The sequence below is a fragment of the Oncorhynchus mykiss genome, chromosome 1 (assembly GCF_057628025.1).
Source record: "Oncorhynchus mykiss isolate SJ-2025 chromosome 1, ASM5762802v1, whole genome shotgun sequence".
Taxonomy (NCBI): Eukaryota; Metazoa; Chordata; class Actinopteri; order Salmoniformes; family Salmonidae; genus Oncorhynchus; species Oncorhynchus mykiss.
Genome location: NC_143022.1, coordinates 73,840,667 through 73,854,209, shown reverse-complemented (window position 1 = coordinate 73,854,209; position 13,543 = coordinate 73,840,667). Strand labels below are relative to the sequence as shown.

General features: G+C 44.4%; 2 protein-coding genes across 2 annotated transcripts in view; one reads left to right on the top strand and one right to left on the bottom strand.

The window, feature by feature from the left end:
- The first annotated feature begins 185 nt into the window (after nucleotides 1-185).
- On the top strand, nucleotides 186-2,973 carry cgasa (cyclic GMP-AMP synthase a). Its single transcript, XM_021610650.3, has 5 exons — nucleotides 186-748; nucleotides 836-1,052; nucleotides 1,172-1,432; nucleotides 1,584-1,683; nucleotides 1,882-2,973. The coding sequence occupies exons 1-5, from the start codon at nucleotides 317-319 to the stop codon at nucleotides 2,213-2,215; spliced, it is 1,344 nt and encodes a 447-aa protein (XP_021466325.3). The 5' UTR covers nucleotides 186-316; the 3' UTR covers nucleotides 2,216-2,973.
- The window catches only part of ddx43 (DEAD-box helicase 43), a 31,870-nt gene continuing 20,692 nt past the window's right edge, over nucleotides 2,366-13,543 (bottom strand). Inside the window, exons 13-17 of the mRNA XM_021610639.3 lie at nucleotides 9,121-9,230; nucleotides 3,528-3,666; nucleotides 3,297-3,384; nucleotides 3,054-3,198; nucleotides 2,366-2,575 (exon numbers count right to left, since the gene is read on the bottom strand). Coding sequence (XP_021466314.1) covers nucleotides 3,064-3,198; nucleotides 3,297-3,384; nucleotides 3,528-3,666; nucleotides 9,121-9,230 — 472 coding nt within the window. The 3' untranslated portion in view covers nucleotides 2,366-2,575; nucleotides 3,054-3,063. The remainder of the gene's footprint in view (nucleotides 2,576-3,053; nucleotides 3,199-3,296; nucleotides 3,385-3,527; nucleotides 3,667-9,120; nucleotides 9,231-13,543) is intronic.

Below are 13,543 nucleotides of genomic sequence, written 5' to 3'. Positions count from 1 at the left end.
GCTGTTTGGGTCAGCTACTTGCAAATGTATTTATGTATTTTAAAATACATTTCAAAATGCAAATATGTTGTTTATTTTGTCATTTGTGCCCATCCCTAGTGGTAGGTAGAAGCTCAATCATTATGTGACAGGCGTGGGGTAGGCGTTAGTGCTTTTGTTTATTTTGGCTCACTAGCTTGCGACGCGAGGGCGATGAGCCGATACTGTATATAGCAAGGGGAGTGTTCACAATCACATTTCATCAAACCAAAACAGCGAAGACGATCATTTCTCTGGCATAGTAGACACTAGTGGGTGTCGCATCACGAATACTACAATGAGCGGGAGAGGGAAGACAAAAAAAAGTCCAGCCGGGCCCGCGCAAAGAGTCCAGCCGGGGCCAGAACCAGGGTGTGCCAAGAGAGACAAGAATGGTTCCATTGGAGGTTGCCATGCAATGATGGACACTAAGGAAATGCAACAGATTCCTGAGGAAAATAAACCTAAGGAGCATAAGCAGCCTAAGTGCACCACTGAGGGAAAGCCAGCTGTGCCACCAGAGACCGGTTCAAGGATTGTTGACTCATATCAGGATAAGATCCTGTTCACAACACTTGATAAATTAAAGATTAAGATGACACATAAATCGGAATCATCAAGAATTGTCAATGACGTGGTAAAGTGTATAAGTGACCACATGAAAAAGTGTACAGAATGCTTCAAAGATGTAAATGTTCTGCGCACTGGAAGTTACTACGAAAATCTAAAGGTGGGTCATTAAATTAAATTGTTCACCATCAACGTGACCCAATACGCTTGCATGCCTTACAGATATCTTATGTTTTGATCCATATAGATTTCTGATCCCGACGAATTCGACGTGATGTTTAATTTTCCGGTGAAGCGGGTGGACATTCGGCCATTTGGAGACGATGGAGCTTTTTATAGCGTGGCATTTAAACGGGGAAAACACTCTCTGGATCGCTTCAAAAATAGGGACAACACGGTATCTGCGAGTGAAATGCTTAAGGAGTTCAGAAACGAAGTTATAACGTCTGTGAAGAAACAGAAAGGTGTGTAGAACGCGCGCTTCTCAAATGCATAAACGATTGATTGCTTTGTATGTTGTATGTTGTATAAGTAGAAAAATGGGGTATCGAAAAACATTTATTTGCATTTCACTTCTTTCAAGACGTGTTGGTGGGGAAGAAGAAAAAGGGTTGCCCGGCGGTGACCTTAATGATAAACGGGACGGGAACTGTTCCCATCTCACTGGACATTGTTCTGGGACTACAGGTCAATTCGAGTTGGCCCACTTTCACCCAGGGAGGCTTCAAAATAGACACCTGGCTTGGGACCAAAGTGAAGAAAGATCTAAAGACACATTCATACTACCTCGTTCCGAAGTATGAGGGAAAGGGCACGGTGGAACTGGAAGGGGTCTGCGCCAAAGGTAACCATTAGGCCAACAAGATTTACACATAACATGCTATCACTTTATTTTGTGATGTATTCATTAATGAGAGTTCGGTAGAAAGGAGAAGTGGCATGTATGGCCTTTTGCCAAGTTTCCTAAATGTTTTTTCTTGTCGTGTTATGCATAGACTCTTGGCGCATCTCATTCTCGCATGTGGAGAAGAGTATCATAACAAATCATGGCTCCCAGAAGACCTGTTGCGAGGCAAGCGGAATTCGCTGCTGCAGGTAAGCCTACTGTAGTCATAATGCCCTGGCAAAACCTTGACAAATTGTCTGCTACAGTACAGGGAATCATTAACAAGTGTACTTTCCATGAAGTAGACTTTTAAATTGTATATTTCTTATTTTATTAACCAAACTCATTTACTTTGATAAATTGTGTATGATCATGTGTGCATGAGGCTACCCATTTTCTTCCTTCAGGAAGGACTGTCTGAAGCTTCTGAAGCACCTGTTAAGCCTTTTGAAGGCAGAGGACCCTAGTCTGTCCAAGTTCTGTTCCTACCATGCAAAGACCACCCTTCTGCACGCATGCTGCTCCAGGACCAAGGACAGTGACTGGGAGGCGACGCAGCTGGGACCCTGCTTCCAGCAGCTGTTGAGAGACTTTGAGGGCCACCTGAAAGATGGCAAGCTCCCCAACTTCTTCATCCCCACACACAACCTGCTGGGCTCTGGCCACAACCGCAGGAGCTGCCTGATCCTGGCCCAGTGTATTGAGGAGCAGCGCAACAAAGGTTTCCCCATCTTCAGCTAGTGAGTCGGGACTACCTCAATCACTGCCCCCTTAGTGACTCACCCAGAGCCCCAATAGACATAAGTGGAGTATAGCTGTGGTCCCATGCTGTTATCTATGTTAAAAGCAATGGCATAGGCAGGAGGAATTGAAGAGCAGAGGAGAAAGGAGTCAGAAGTTACCATTTAATTCAGATCAGAACAGTTTTGAGTCTTCCCAGAGATGATACATGGAGAAGAGCAGTTGGCTTTCAAATTATAAAAAGGTAATTTAAACTGTCTGTAACACTATGAATTATTCAATAAAACAAAAATGTGTAACACAAAAAAGGATGAACGCTGGAGATTCCAGAACTGAAGTTGCAAGTTGCTTCTTCCTCTCCTGAAAAAGTAAGAAACACAGATTTGACAATTGGCAAAAGGATATGGATATGAGCTGTCAGTGAGGATTTTTTAACTGTTTAAAAAAAATAAAACCCAGGAAATCTTCCTACTAAGTACGTCAACACCAGCTATATTTGGTGTGACCACACTGTCATATTATAGGACTCAAACGGTCTAACAGAGGGAATGTGTGTGCGATGTGAACGCACTGCATGTTCTGTTTTCCCACAGCATTTGTATTTCTGTTCAGCTTTTTCCACCAAAAGCGGTTTCTTTGTTAATGCATTGGAATTTAAGGCCTGAGGGCAGTGGTGTTTTCAGCTGAGTATCAATAAATTGCAACGTGTATGTGCCAAATATCCTACTTTTCAATAAAAGGGAATAAATTGCAAAGATGTCTCATCTGTGAACCCAAAGGACTAGACTATTGTTAACACATCAGCCCTTCTCTTCACACATATGCTTAACCTGTGTACCTGTAATGGGTTAGAACCTCCAGTTAGACTCTCCTCTGTCTCTTACTCCTCCTCCCCCTCCTCCTCCTCTGGGGCCGTACATCATCTTCTCTCGCTTGTGCTTCTCGTATCTCTCCGCCATGAGCACCAGCTCATCAGGTACCTCCTACACAGGGATTCAGGTTCAATCCAAATAGGTCTAATTTGTTAGACAATGTGAATACTGTCTGTGTGTTACTCTGTGTGTGAGAGCGAGCAGAGTACCTGTCCAGCCCTCTCCAGGATGGGGATCAGGTCAGCAGCCTTCCTCCAGTCTCCTCTCGTTACCAAGGTGATAGAGGCCCCAGAGCGTCTACCAGTTATGTGACAAGGAAAAATTGTAAAACTGTCAACAATGACACATCAGAAAAAAATATTTGACAATTAGTGAAGAAACATGCTGATATCTCTTGGAAGCAGCTCAGGTAGAGAAAGGAGACCCACACACACACTCACCCTGCCCGGCCCGTGCGGCCCACGCGATGGACATACTCTTCAATGTTGCGTGGGAAGTCAAAGTTGAAGACGTGTGTGACGTCTGTGACGTCCAGCCCTCGGGAGGCCAGGTCAGTGGCCACTAGGATACGGACAACACCTATGGCAACACACACACATACATTACATGGCCAAAGGTATGTGGACACACCTTCAAATTAGTGGATTTGGCCATTTCAGCCACACAGGTTGCTGACAGGTGTACAAAATTGAGCACACACCAATGGCAATCTCCATAGACAAACATTGGCCACAGAATGGCCCGTACTGTAGACCTCTGACTTTCAATGGGGCACCGTCATAGGACGCCACCTTTCCAAAAAGTAAAATGTCAAATTTCTGCCCTGCGCCGGTCAACTGTAAGTGCTGTTATTGTGAAGTGGAAACGTCTAGGAGCAACAACGGCTCAGCTGCGAAGTGGTAGGCCACACAACCTCATAGAACAAAAGAGTGCTGAGGCATGTAGCGCTTAAAAACTGTCATCGGTTGCAACACTCACTACAGAGTTCCAAGCTGCTTTTGGAAAGCAACGTCAGCACAATAACTGTTGTTGGGAGCTTCATGAAATAGATTTCCATGGCCAAGCAGCCACACAAGCCTAAGATCACCACATGCAATGCCAAGCATCGGCTGGAGTGGTGGAAAACACGTCACCATTGGACTCTGGAGCAGTGGAAACGTGTTCTCTGGGGAGATTAATCACGCTTCACTATCTGGCATCCGACAGACTAATCTGTGTTGGTGGATACCAGGAAAACGCTAGTGGAGGACAAATAATGGTCTGGGGCGGTTTTTCATGGTTCGGGCAGGTCCCTTAGTTCCAGTGAAGGGAAATCTTAACGCTACAGCATACAATTACATTCTAGATGATTTTGTGCTTCCAAATTTGTGGCAACAGTTTGGGGGTGGCCCTTTGCTGTTTCAGCATGTTAATGTCTCCGGACACAAAGCGAGGTCTATACAGAAATGGTTTATCGAGATCAGTGTGGAAGAACCTGACTGGCCTACACAGAGCCCTGACCTTAACCCCATTGAACCCCTTTGGGATGAATTGGAACACCGCCTGTGAACCAGACCTAAATCACCCAACATCAGTGCCCGACCTCACTAATGCTTGTGGCTGAATGGAAGCAAGTCCCCACAGCAATGTTCTAACATCTAGTGGAAAAACCTTCCCAGGAGTGTTGAGGCTGTTACAGCAGCAAAAGGGAGGGGGGGGCGACCAAATCCACATTAATCAATGTCCATGATTTTAGAAAAACCTGGTGTCCATGCACTACATAGCCAAAAGTATCTACCTCAATTACCTCATACCCCTGCACATGGAGTTGGTACCCCATGTATTTATTCCTTGTGTTATCTTTCTATACTGAAATAAATATATAGAACGCAACAATTTCATTGATTTGACTGAGTTACAGTTCATATAAGGAAATCAGTCAATTGAAATAAATTCATTAGGCCCGCCCAGTTGGAAGCCAGGCCCATCCAATTAGAATAGGCTTTTCCCCACAAAAGGGCTTTATTACAGACATAAATACTCCTCAGTTTCATCAGCTGTCCAGGAGGCTGGTCTCAGATGATCCTGCAGGTGAACAAGCTGGAGGGCCTGGGATGGCGTGGCTACACGTGATCTTCGGTTGTGAGGCTGGTTAGACGTACTGCCAAACTCTAAAACTACGTTGGAGGCGGCTTAGGGTAGAGAAATGGACAGTCAATTCTCTGGCAACAGCTGTGGTGGACATTCCTGCAGTCAGCATGCCAAATGCACACTCCCTCAACTTGAGACACTTATGGCATTGTGGTGTGTGACTAATCTGCACATTTTAGAGTGACCTTTAATTGTCCCCAGCACAAGGTGCACCTGCGTAATGATATGCCCCACCTGTCAGGTGGATGGATTACCTTGGAAAAGGAGAAATGCTCACCAACAGGGATGTAATCAAATTTGTGCACACAATTTGAAAGAAATAAGCCTTTTGTGCATATTGTTTGGAAGGGCCCATAAACAAGCATATCACTGTTAGTCTACAACTGTTTACAAAGTACACACACAAAATCAACCACACTCGTAGAGAGTGCGATGTCTTGCTCCCAGACAAACTAAACTTCTTTGCTCGCTTTGAGGACAATACAGTTCCACTGACACGGCCCGCTACCAAAACCTGTGGGCTCTCCTTCAGGGCAGCCAACGTGAGTAAAACATTTAAACGTGTCAACCCTCGCAAGGCTGCAGGCCCAGACGGCGTCCTCAAAGCATGCGCAGACCAGCTGTCTGGTGTTTACGGACATATTCAATCATCCTTATCCCAGTCTGCTGTTCCCACATGCTTCAAGAGGGCCACCATTGTTCCTGTTCCCAAGAAAGCCAAGTTAACTGAACTAAATGACTACCGCCCAGTAGCACTCACTTCCGTCATCATGAAGTGCTTTGAGAGACTAGTCAAGGACCATATCACCTCCACCCTACCTGACATCCTAGACCCACCCCTATTTGCTTACCGCCCCTATAGGTCCACAGATGACGCAATCGCACTGCACACTGTCCTAACACATCTGGACAAGAGGAATACCTATGTAAGAATGCTGTTCATCGACTACAGCTCAGCATTTAAGACCATAGTACCCTCCAAACTCGTCATTAAGCTCAAGACCCTGGGTCTCAACCCCGCCCTGTGCAACTGGGTCCTGGACTTCACCAGGTGGGGAGGGTAGGTAACAACATCTCCACCCCGCTGATCCGCAACACTGGGGCCCCACAAGGGTGCGTTCTCAGCCCTCTCCTGTACTCCCGGTTCACCCATGACTGCGTGGCCATGCACGCCTCCAACTCAATCATTAAGTTTGCAGACGACAGACACTACAGTGGTAGGCTTTATTACCAACAACAACAACGAGACGGCCTACTGGGAGGAGGTGAGGGCCCTCGGAGTGTGGTGTCAGGAAAATAACCTCACACTCAATGTCAAAGGAGATAATCGTGGACTTCAGGAAACAGCAGAGGGAGCACACCCCCTATCCACATCGACGGGACAGTAGTGGAGAGGGTGGAAAGTTAAGTTCCTCGGCGTACACATCACGGACAAACTGAAATGGTCCACCCACACAGACAGTGTGGTGAAGGCACAATAGCGCCTCTTCAACCTCAGGAGGCTGAAGAAATTCGGCTTGTCACCAAAAACACTCAAACTTATACAGATGCACAATCAAGAGCATCCTGTTGGGCTGTATCACCGCCTGGTACGGCAACTGCTCCGCCCACAACCGCAAGGCTCTCCAGAGGGTAGTGCGGTCTGTACAACACATCACCGGGGGCAAACTACCTGCCCTCCAGGACACCTACACCACCCAATTTCACAGGAAGGCCATAAAGATCAAGGACAACAACCACCCGAGCCACTGCCTGTTCACCCTGCTATCATCCAGAAGGCAAGGTCAGTACAGGTGCATCAAAGCAGGGACAGAGAGATTGAAAAACAGCTTCTATCTCAAGGCCATCAGACTGTTAAACAGCCATCACTAACATTGAGTGACTGCTGCCAACATACTGACTCAACTCTAGCCACTTTAATAATGGAAAAATTGATTTAACATCTGCTAACCATGTGTATGTGACAAATACAATTTGATTTGAGAAGACTGGTTAATATGTTGCACTCTACATGCCTGACTTCTCCAGGAGGACACATTACTTAACCCGCCTCCTGGAGAGCTAATCTCCTACAGGAGCCAACCCTAATCTAAGCACACCCGATTCTACTAATTAGCTGCTCACCAGAACCTTAATTAGTGATATCAGGTGCGTTACAACGGGGTTGAAGCGAAAGCCTGCAACCCCAGTAGCTCTCCAGGAGGGTTGGCCACCCCAGCTTTAAATATACAGTTGAAGTCAGAAGTTTACATACACGTCAGCTGGAGTCATTAACACTCGTTTTTCAAACACTCCACAAATTACTTGTTAGTTTTGGCAAGTCGGTTAGGACATCTACTTTGTGCACAACAAGTAATTTTTCCAACAATTGTTCACAGAGATTATTCCAGTGGGTCAGAAGTTCACATACAAGTTGATTGTGCCGTTAAACAGCTTGGAAAATTCCAGAAAATGATATCATGGCTTTAGAAGCTTCTGATAGGCTAATTGACATCATTTGAGTCAATTGGAGGTGTACCTGTGGATGTATTTGGAGGTGTACCTGTGGATGTATTTCAAGGTCTACCTTGAAACTCCAGTGCCTCTTCGCTTGACATCATGGGAAAATCAAAAGAAATCAGCCATGACCTCAGAAAAAATTAATTGTTCATCCTTGGGAGCAATTTCCAAACGCCTGAAGGTACCACGTTCATCTGCATAAACAATAGTAGGCAAGTATAAACACCATGGGACCACGCAGCTGTCATACCACTCAGGAAGGAGACGTGTTCTGTCTCCTAGAGATGAACGTACTTTGATGCGAAAAGTACAAATCAATCCCAGAACAACAGCAAAGGACCTTGAAGATGCTGGAGGAAACAGGTAAAGTATTGATATCCACAGTAAATAGAGTCCTATATCGACAAACTGAAAGGCCGCTCAGCAAGGAAGAAGTCACTGATCCAAAACCGCCCTAAAAAAAGCCTGACTACAGTTTGCATCTGCATATGGGGACAAAGATTGTACTTTTTGGATAAATGTCCTCTGGTCTGATGAAACAAAAATATAACTGTTTGGCCATATTGACCATTGTTATGTTTGGAGGAAAAGGGGGAGGCTTGCAAGCTGAAGAACACCATCCCAACCGTGAAGCACGGGGGTGGCAGCATCATGTTGTGGGGGTGCTTTGCTGCAGGAGGGACTGATGCACTTCACAAAATAGACGGCATCATGAGAAGGAAAATGGTGTTGATATATTGAAGCAAGAAAAATGGCTCAAGTACAACAAAGTCAAGGTATTGGAGTGGCCATCACAAAGCACTAACCTCAATCCCATAGAAAATGTATGGGCAGAACTTAAGCGTGCGTGAGCAAGGAGACCTACAAACCTGACTCAGTTACACCAGCTCTGTCAGGAGGAATGGGCCAAAATTCAAGCAACTTGTTGTGGAAGGCTACCCAAAACGTTTGACCCAAGTTAAATTATTTAAAGGCAACGCTACCAAATATTAACTGAGTGCATGTAAACTTCTGACCCACTGGGAAAGTGATGAAAGCATTAAAAGTGGAAATAAATAATTCTAATATTATTCTGACATTTCACATTCCTAAAATAAAAAGTGGTGATCCTAACTGACCTAAGACAGGGAATTATTACTAGGATTAAATGTCAGGAATTGTGAAAAACTGACTTTAAATGTATTTGGCTAAGGTGCATGGAAACTTCCGACTTCAACTGTATATACCATTTAGCAGACGGTTCTAGCCAGTGACTTACAGTCATGCGTGTACACATTTTTTACATATTGGTGGTCCCGGTTATAGAACTCACTATCCTGGCTTTGCAAGAGCCATGCTCCATCAACCGAACTACAGCAGACCACTGACCTCAGATCAGTGGTTAGGGATTACTTATCAACCTACTTTCTTTGAAGTCCTTGAGCGCCTCCTCGCGGTCACACTGTTCCCGGTCCCCATGAAGACTCTGTACTGCCAGGCCCCGCAGACACATGTCACTGGACAGGTCGTCACACCTTTCGGTAAGAAATCAGAAAACCTTCAGTATTTGGTGATTAACCCTTGTTTAGTCTTAACGTTCTGTATACTCCCCTTGTCCTAAGGGTAAAAAATGACCCGCCTTCACTAAACCCCTAAAACAAAAAAGCAGCTTAATTGAATTTTAAACCCCAAATCTATTTTGCATTTAGAAACAACCTGTCATTCATCAAACTTTGTGAATATCTGGGGTTTCCCTCTTCACAATGTAGAAAGACTGCATTTAAAAATCAAATGGACACCACTCGTTTTTATTACAACACCTGTCATAATTGTTTTCTTTACTAAAGTAGAGGTTTATTGTTATTGCTAAAGGTACTGCATAGGTGTAAACATTTTTTTGCAAGAGATAGTACTCATCTAGCCTAAGAAAGTAGCAGAAATGTGCAGAAAGTAGTTTTGAATGCATTTTATTGAAGGGAAACAATAAGTCTTCAACTTCTCTGGCAAAATAGTGATATATTCTTGAATACTGTATAATGGGGAACTCAACTACAAAATACTAGTCTTCTCCCATTTCTTTAACCATTGCCCCCACCCACAAGGTGTATAAACAACAATAAGAATAAAATAAGATGTGAAGAACAAATCAAGCAACTAATTAGCACATGTAGGACAGTATCCAAGTGTCTGTGCATGGTATTTGGTATTTGCAAATGCAGCAGCTACTCTTCCTGGGGTCCCCACAAAACATAATACAGATCATTAGGCAAGAACATAACTACATACATTTTTTTTAAAGGCTCACGTAGCCTACACAAACTATCTAGGTCAAATAAAGGAGGCGTTGTGCCGCGAGGAGTTTCTTAATCTGTTTTTTTAAACCAGATTGGCTGTTTATTTGAGCAATATGAGATGGAAGTTCCATGCAATAAGGGCGTTATATAATACTGTACGTTTTCTTGAATTTGTTCTGGATTTGGAGACTACAAAAAGACCCCTTGCGGCATGCCTTTTTTTTTAAAACTGTGCATGGACTTTGCAGATGTATTTCTCACATGTGCAGCACATAGCATTTTACAGTCCTTCTTCAGGGGGACAGAATTGGCATCTCCTCCTCTTGCCTGCCCCAGCTGTAGCCTCCGGTGGATCAGGACAAGATTCAACCCTGAACAGCTTTCACAAGCGCTGCAGAGGCTGCTGTACGGGGGAGGCACTCCCTTCTTTGAATGTGTGGGGTTACATGTGCCTTTCCCAGCTGCTCCAGGAACACACTCCTCGTTCCCACTTATCAGGCATCCAGGCAGGGTTGATCTTGTTCATATCACAAAGGCATTGTATGGAGGACACATCAATGACGTTATGGAAGATGGCCAGCGGGCAGTCATCCTCCTGCAACTGTAAGTTCCAATCACCTTGTCCAGGTTGTCCACACCTCCTTTGTTGTGGTTGTAGTCCAGGATGATGGCTGGCTTCCTGTCCTTATGATCACTGATCTCAGCCGTTTAGTGCAGTGTGCTCAGGAGGACCACATTCTTGTTCCTCTTTGGGAGGTAAGAAACTAGAGTGGTGGTCAACATTGCTCATCACATCAGACCTATGATAAAATGGAGACTGGTGTACGATAAAATGGAAACTGGTGCATGGCTTCGAGGCTAAATAAATTATTCTTCACCTGGCGGGAGAGATTGGGAAACTGCAGTACCAGGGAGAGAAGATCAGCATCTACCCTATTTGGAGCATTTCTCCAATTCTTCTCTGCAGATCCTCAAGCTCAGGCTGGATGGGGAGCGATGCTGCACAGCTATTTTCAGGTGTCTCTAGAGCTGTTCAAAATCAGGTTCAAGTTCAGGCTCTGGCTGGGCCACTCAAGGACATTGAGACTTGTCCCAAAAAACATCCTCACAGCACCATGCTTCACCATAGGGATGGTGCCAGGTTTCCTCCAGACATGACACTTGGCATTCAGACCAAATAGATCAATCTTGGTTTCATCAGACCAGAGAATCTTGTTTCTCACGGTCTGAGAGTCCTTTAGGTGTTTTGCGGCAAATTCCAAGCGGGATGTCATGTGCCTTTTCCTGAGGAGTGGCTTCCATCTGGCCACTACCATAAAAGGCCCGATTGGTAGAGTGCTGCAGAGATGGTTGTCCTTCTGGAAGGTTCTCCCATATCCACAGAGGAACACTGGCGCTCTGTCAGAGTGACCAACTGTTTCTTGGTCACTTCCCTGACCAAGGCCCTTCTACTCACATTTTCATTTTTTTTTAGTAATACATTTAGAATAAGGCTGTAACAAAATGTGGAAAAGGGAAGGGGTCTGAATACTTTGCAAATGCACTGTAGGTGTGGGGTATAGAGATGAGGTAGTCATTCAAAAATAATGTTAAACACAATTATTGCACACAGTGACTTAAGCCAATTTTTACTCCTGAACTTTAGGCTTGCCATAACATTTTGTAAAAAAAAAATCAAAACATAATTCCACTGACATTGTGTGTAGGCCAGTGACAAAAAAAAAAGAATCTCCATTTTATATTCAGACAGTAACAAAATGTGGAAAGTCAAAAAGGTGGGAATACTTTGAAGGCACTGTACTTCAGTAAAAAAAAAAAAAAAAAAGTAAATGTTGAAATATGAGAAATAAATGGAATACCTACATAAAGATGAGATCCTCCTCTCTCCAACCATTACAACAGTAGCTGCCTTCAAAACAGGGTTTCCCCATGTTTGTATTTTGGGTTAGGGCAGACACCTTCATGCACGAATCAGGATATTAATGCACTTTAGCTTACAGTTTGACCAAATTATGGGTTTTAGCCACCCCCGAATACAACAAATATTTTGACAGAAGTGTCCAGCTAGAATTTGCAGCTTGCACCTGTGAGAACAATTAAAAATTGAACTCGCACAGCCAAGTCAAAGTGTTGCATAATTATAATTAAATGGTTGCACAATGGAGCCCTGCCTTATAGTCAGTGACAAAGCTTTACAGGTAGGAGGTCAGCAACCTGGCAGTGTGGTGCCAGGAAAACAACCTCTCCCTCAACATCAAAAAGACCAAGGACCTCATCGTGGACTACAGGAAATGTGGGGGCGAACACGCCCCCATCCACATTGATGGGGCTGCGGATCGAGAACTTCAAGTTCCTCGGTGTCCAAATCACTAAGGACTTAAAATGGTCCACTCATATGATAGTTGAAAAGCTTTGGCATGGGCCCTCAAATCTTCAAAAAGTTCTACAGCTGCACCATTGAGAGCATCTTGACTGGCTGCACCACTGAGAGCATCTTGACTGGCTGCACCACTGCTTGGTATGGCAACAGTACCTCCCTCGATCGCATGGCGCTACAGAAGGTGGTACGAACAGCCCAGTACATCACTGAGGCCGAGCTCCTTGCCATCCAGGACCTCTATATCAGGCAGGACGGCCCGGAAAATCGTTGAAGACTCCAGCCACCGAAGCCTTAGATGTTCACACAGGATTCTACACACACATTTATGCTAATGCTACTCTATCATACATCCTTTTGCCAAGTCACCTTACACACCCCCCCCCCCCTCACTCAAATATCCCTGTACATTGTAAATATGGTATTGGAACTGACCCTGTACATAGCTTCTTACTTTCATTTGTTAATATTTCATATTTGTATTTCTTATTTTTGTTATACCTTATTTTTACTGCATTTTTGCTGCATTGATATTGATTACTGCATTGTTGGGTTTGGAGCTTGCAAGAAAGGAATTTCACTGGATTTGTGCAGGTGACATGAACTTGAAACTATAATAGTCATTTCACACGTACAGCCACCCACAAAGACTGAGAAATTAACAATGCTTCGAGTAACTAGCCTTTGCCCCATGCCAGACCATTTTTGATGCTCTTGAATGAATACAGGACCGGACTTGACTTCCCTCTGTGAGCCCATACAAATCACAGGCAAATCACAGAAAGGCAAAAAAAAAACTGATATCTCGACCAGAGAACTAAGCAAATGTTTACACAACCATATCCTCTCCACATCTTTCTCTTGCACTCAGCTACATGGGGGGGATATAACTAAAACATAGCCTGTGTTTTGTTTTCCTGGAAGCGCAAATAAAAGCCACACCTCAAAACAGTGCTCAGTCTGTACGAAACAGCCTGGAGGTTGGGACACCCACTGTCTAAATCAAACCATTGTGGGCTGCTGCATACACAGTTGAGTCATACAGGTTCTCGTTTGGGCAACAAAAAAAAAAAAAGCATCCTTAGTCTTCTCCTCTGAGACCCGGAAATCAGTAAGTGGTCGAGGAGTGTGTCATTTCATGATTAAGCAAACAGAATTGTCCTCCCCGCCTATAGCC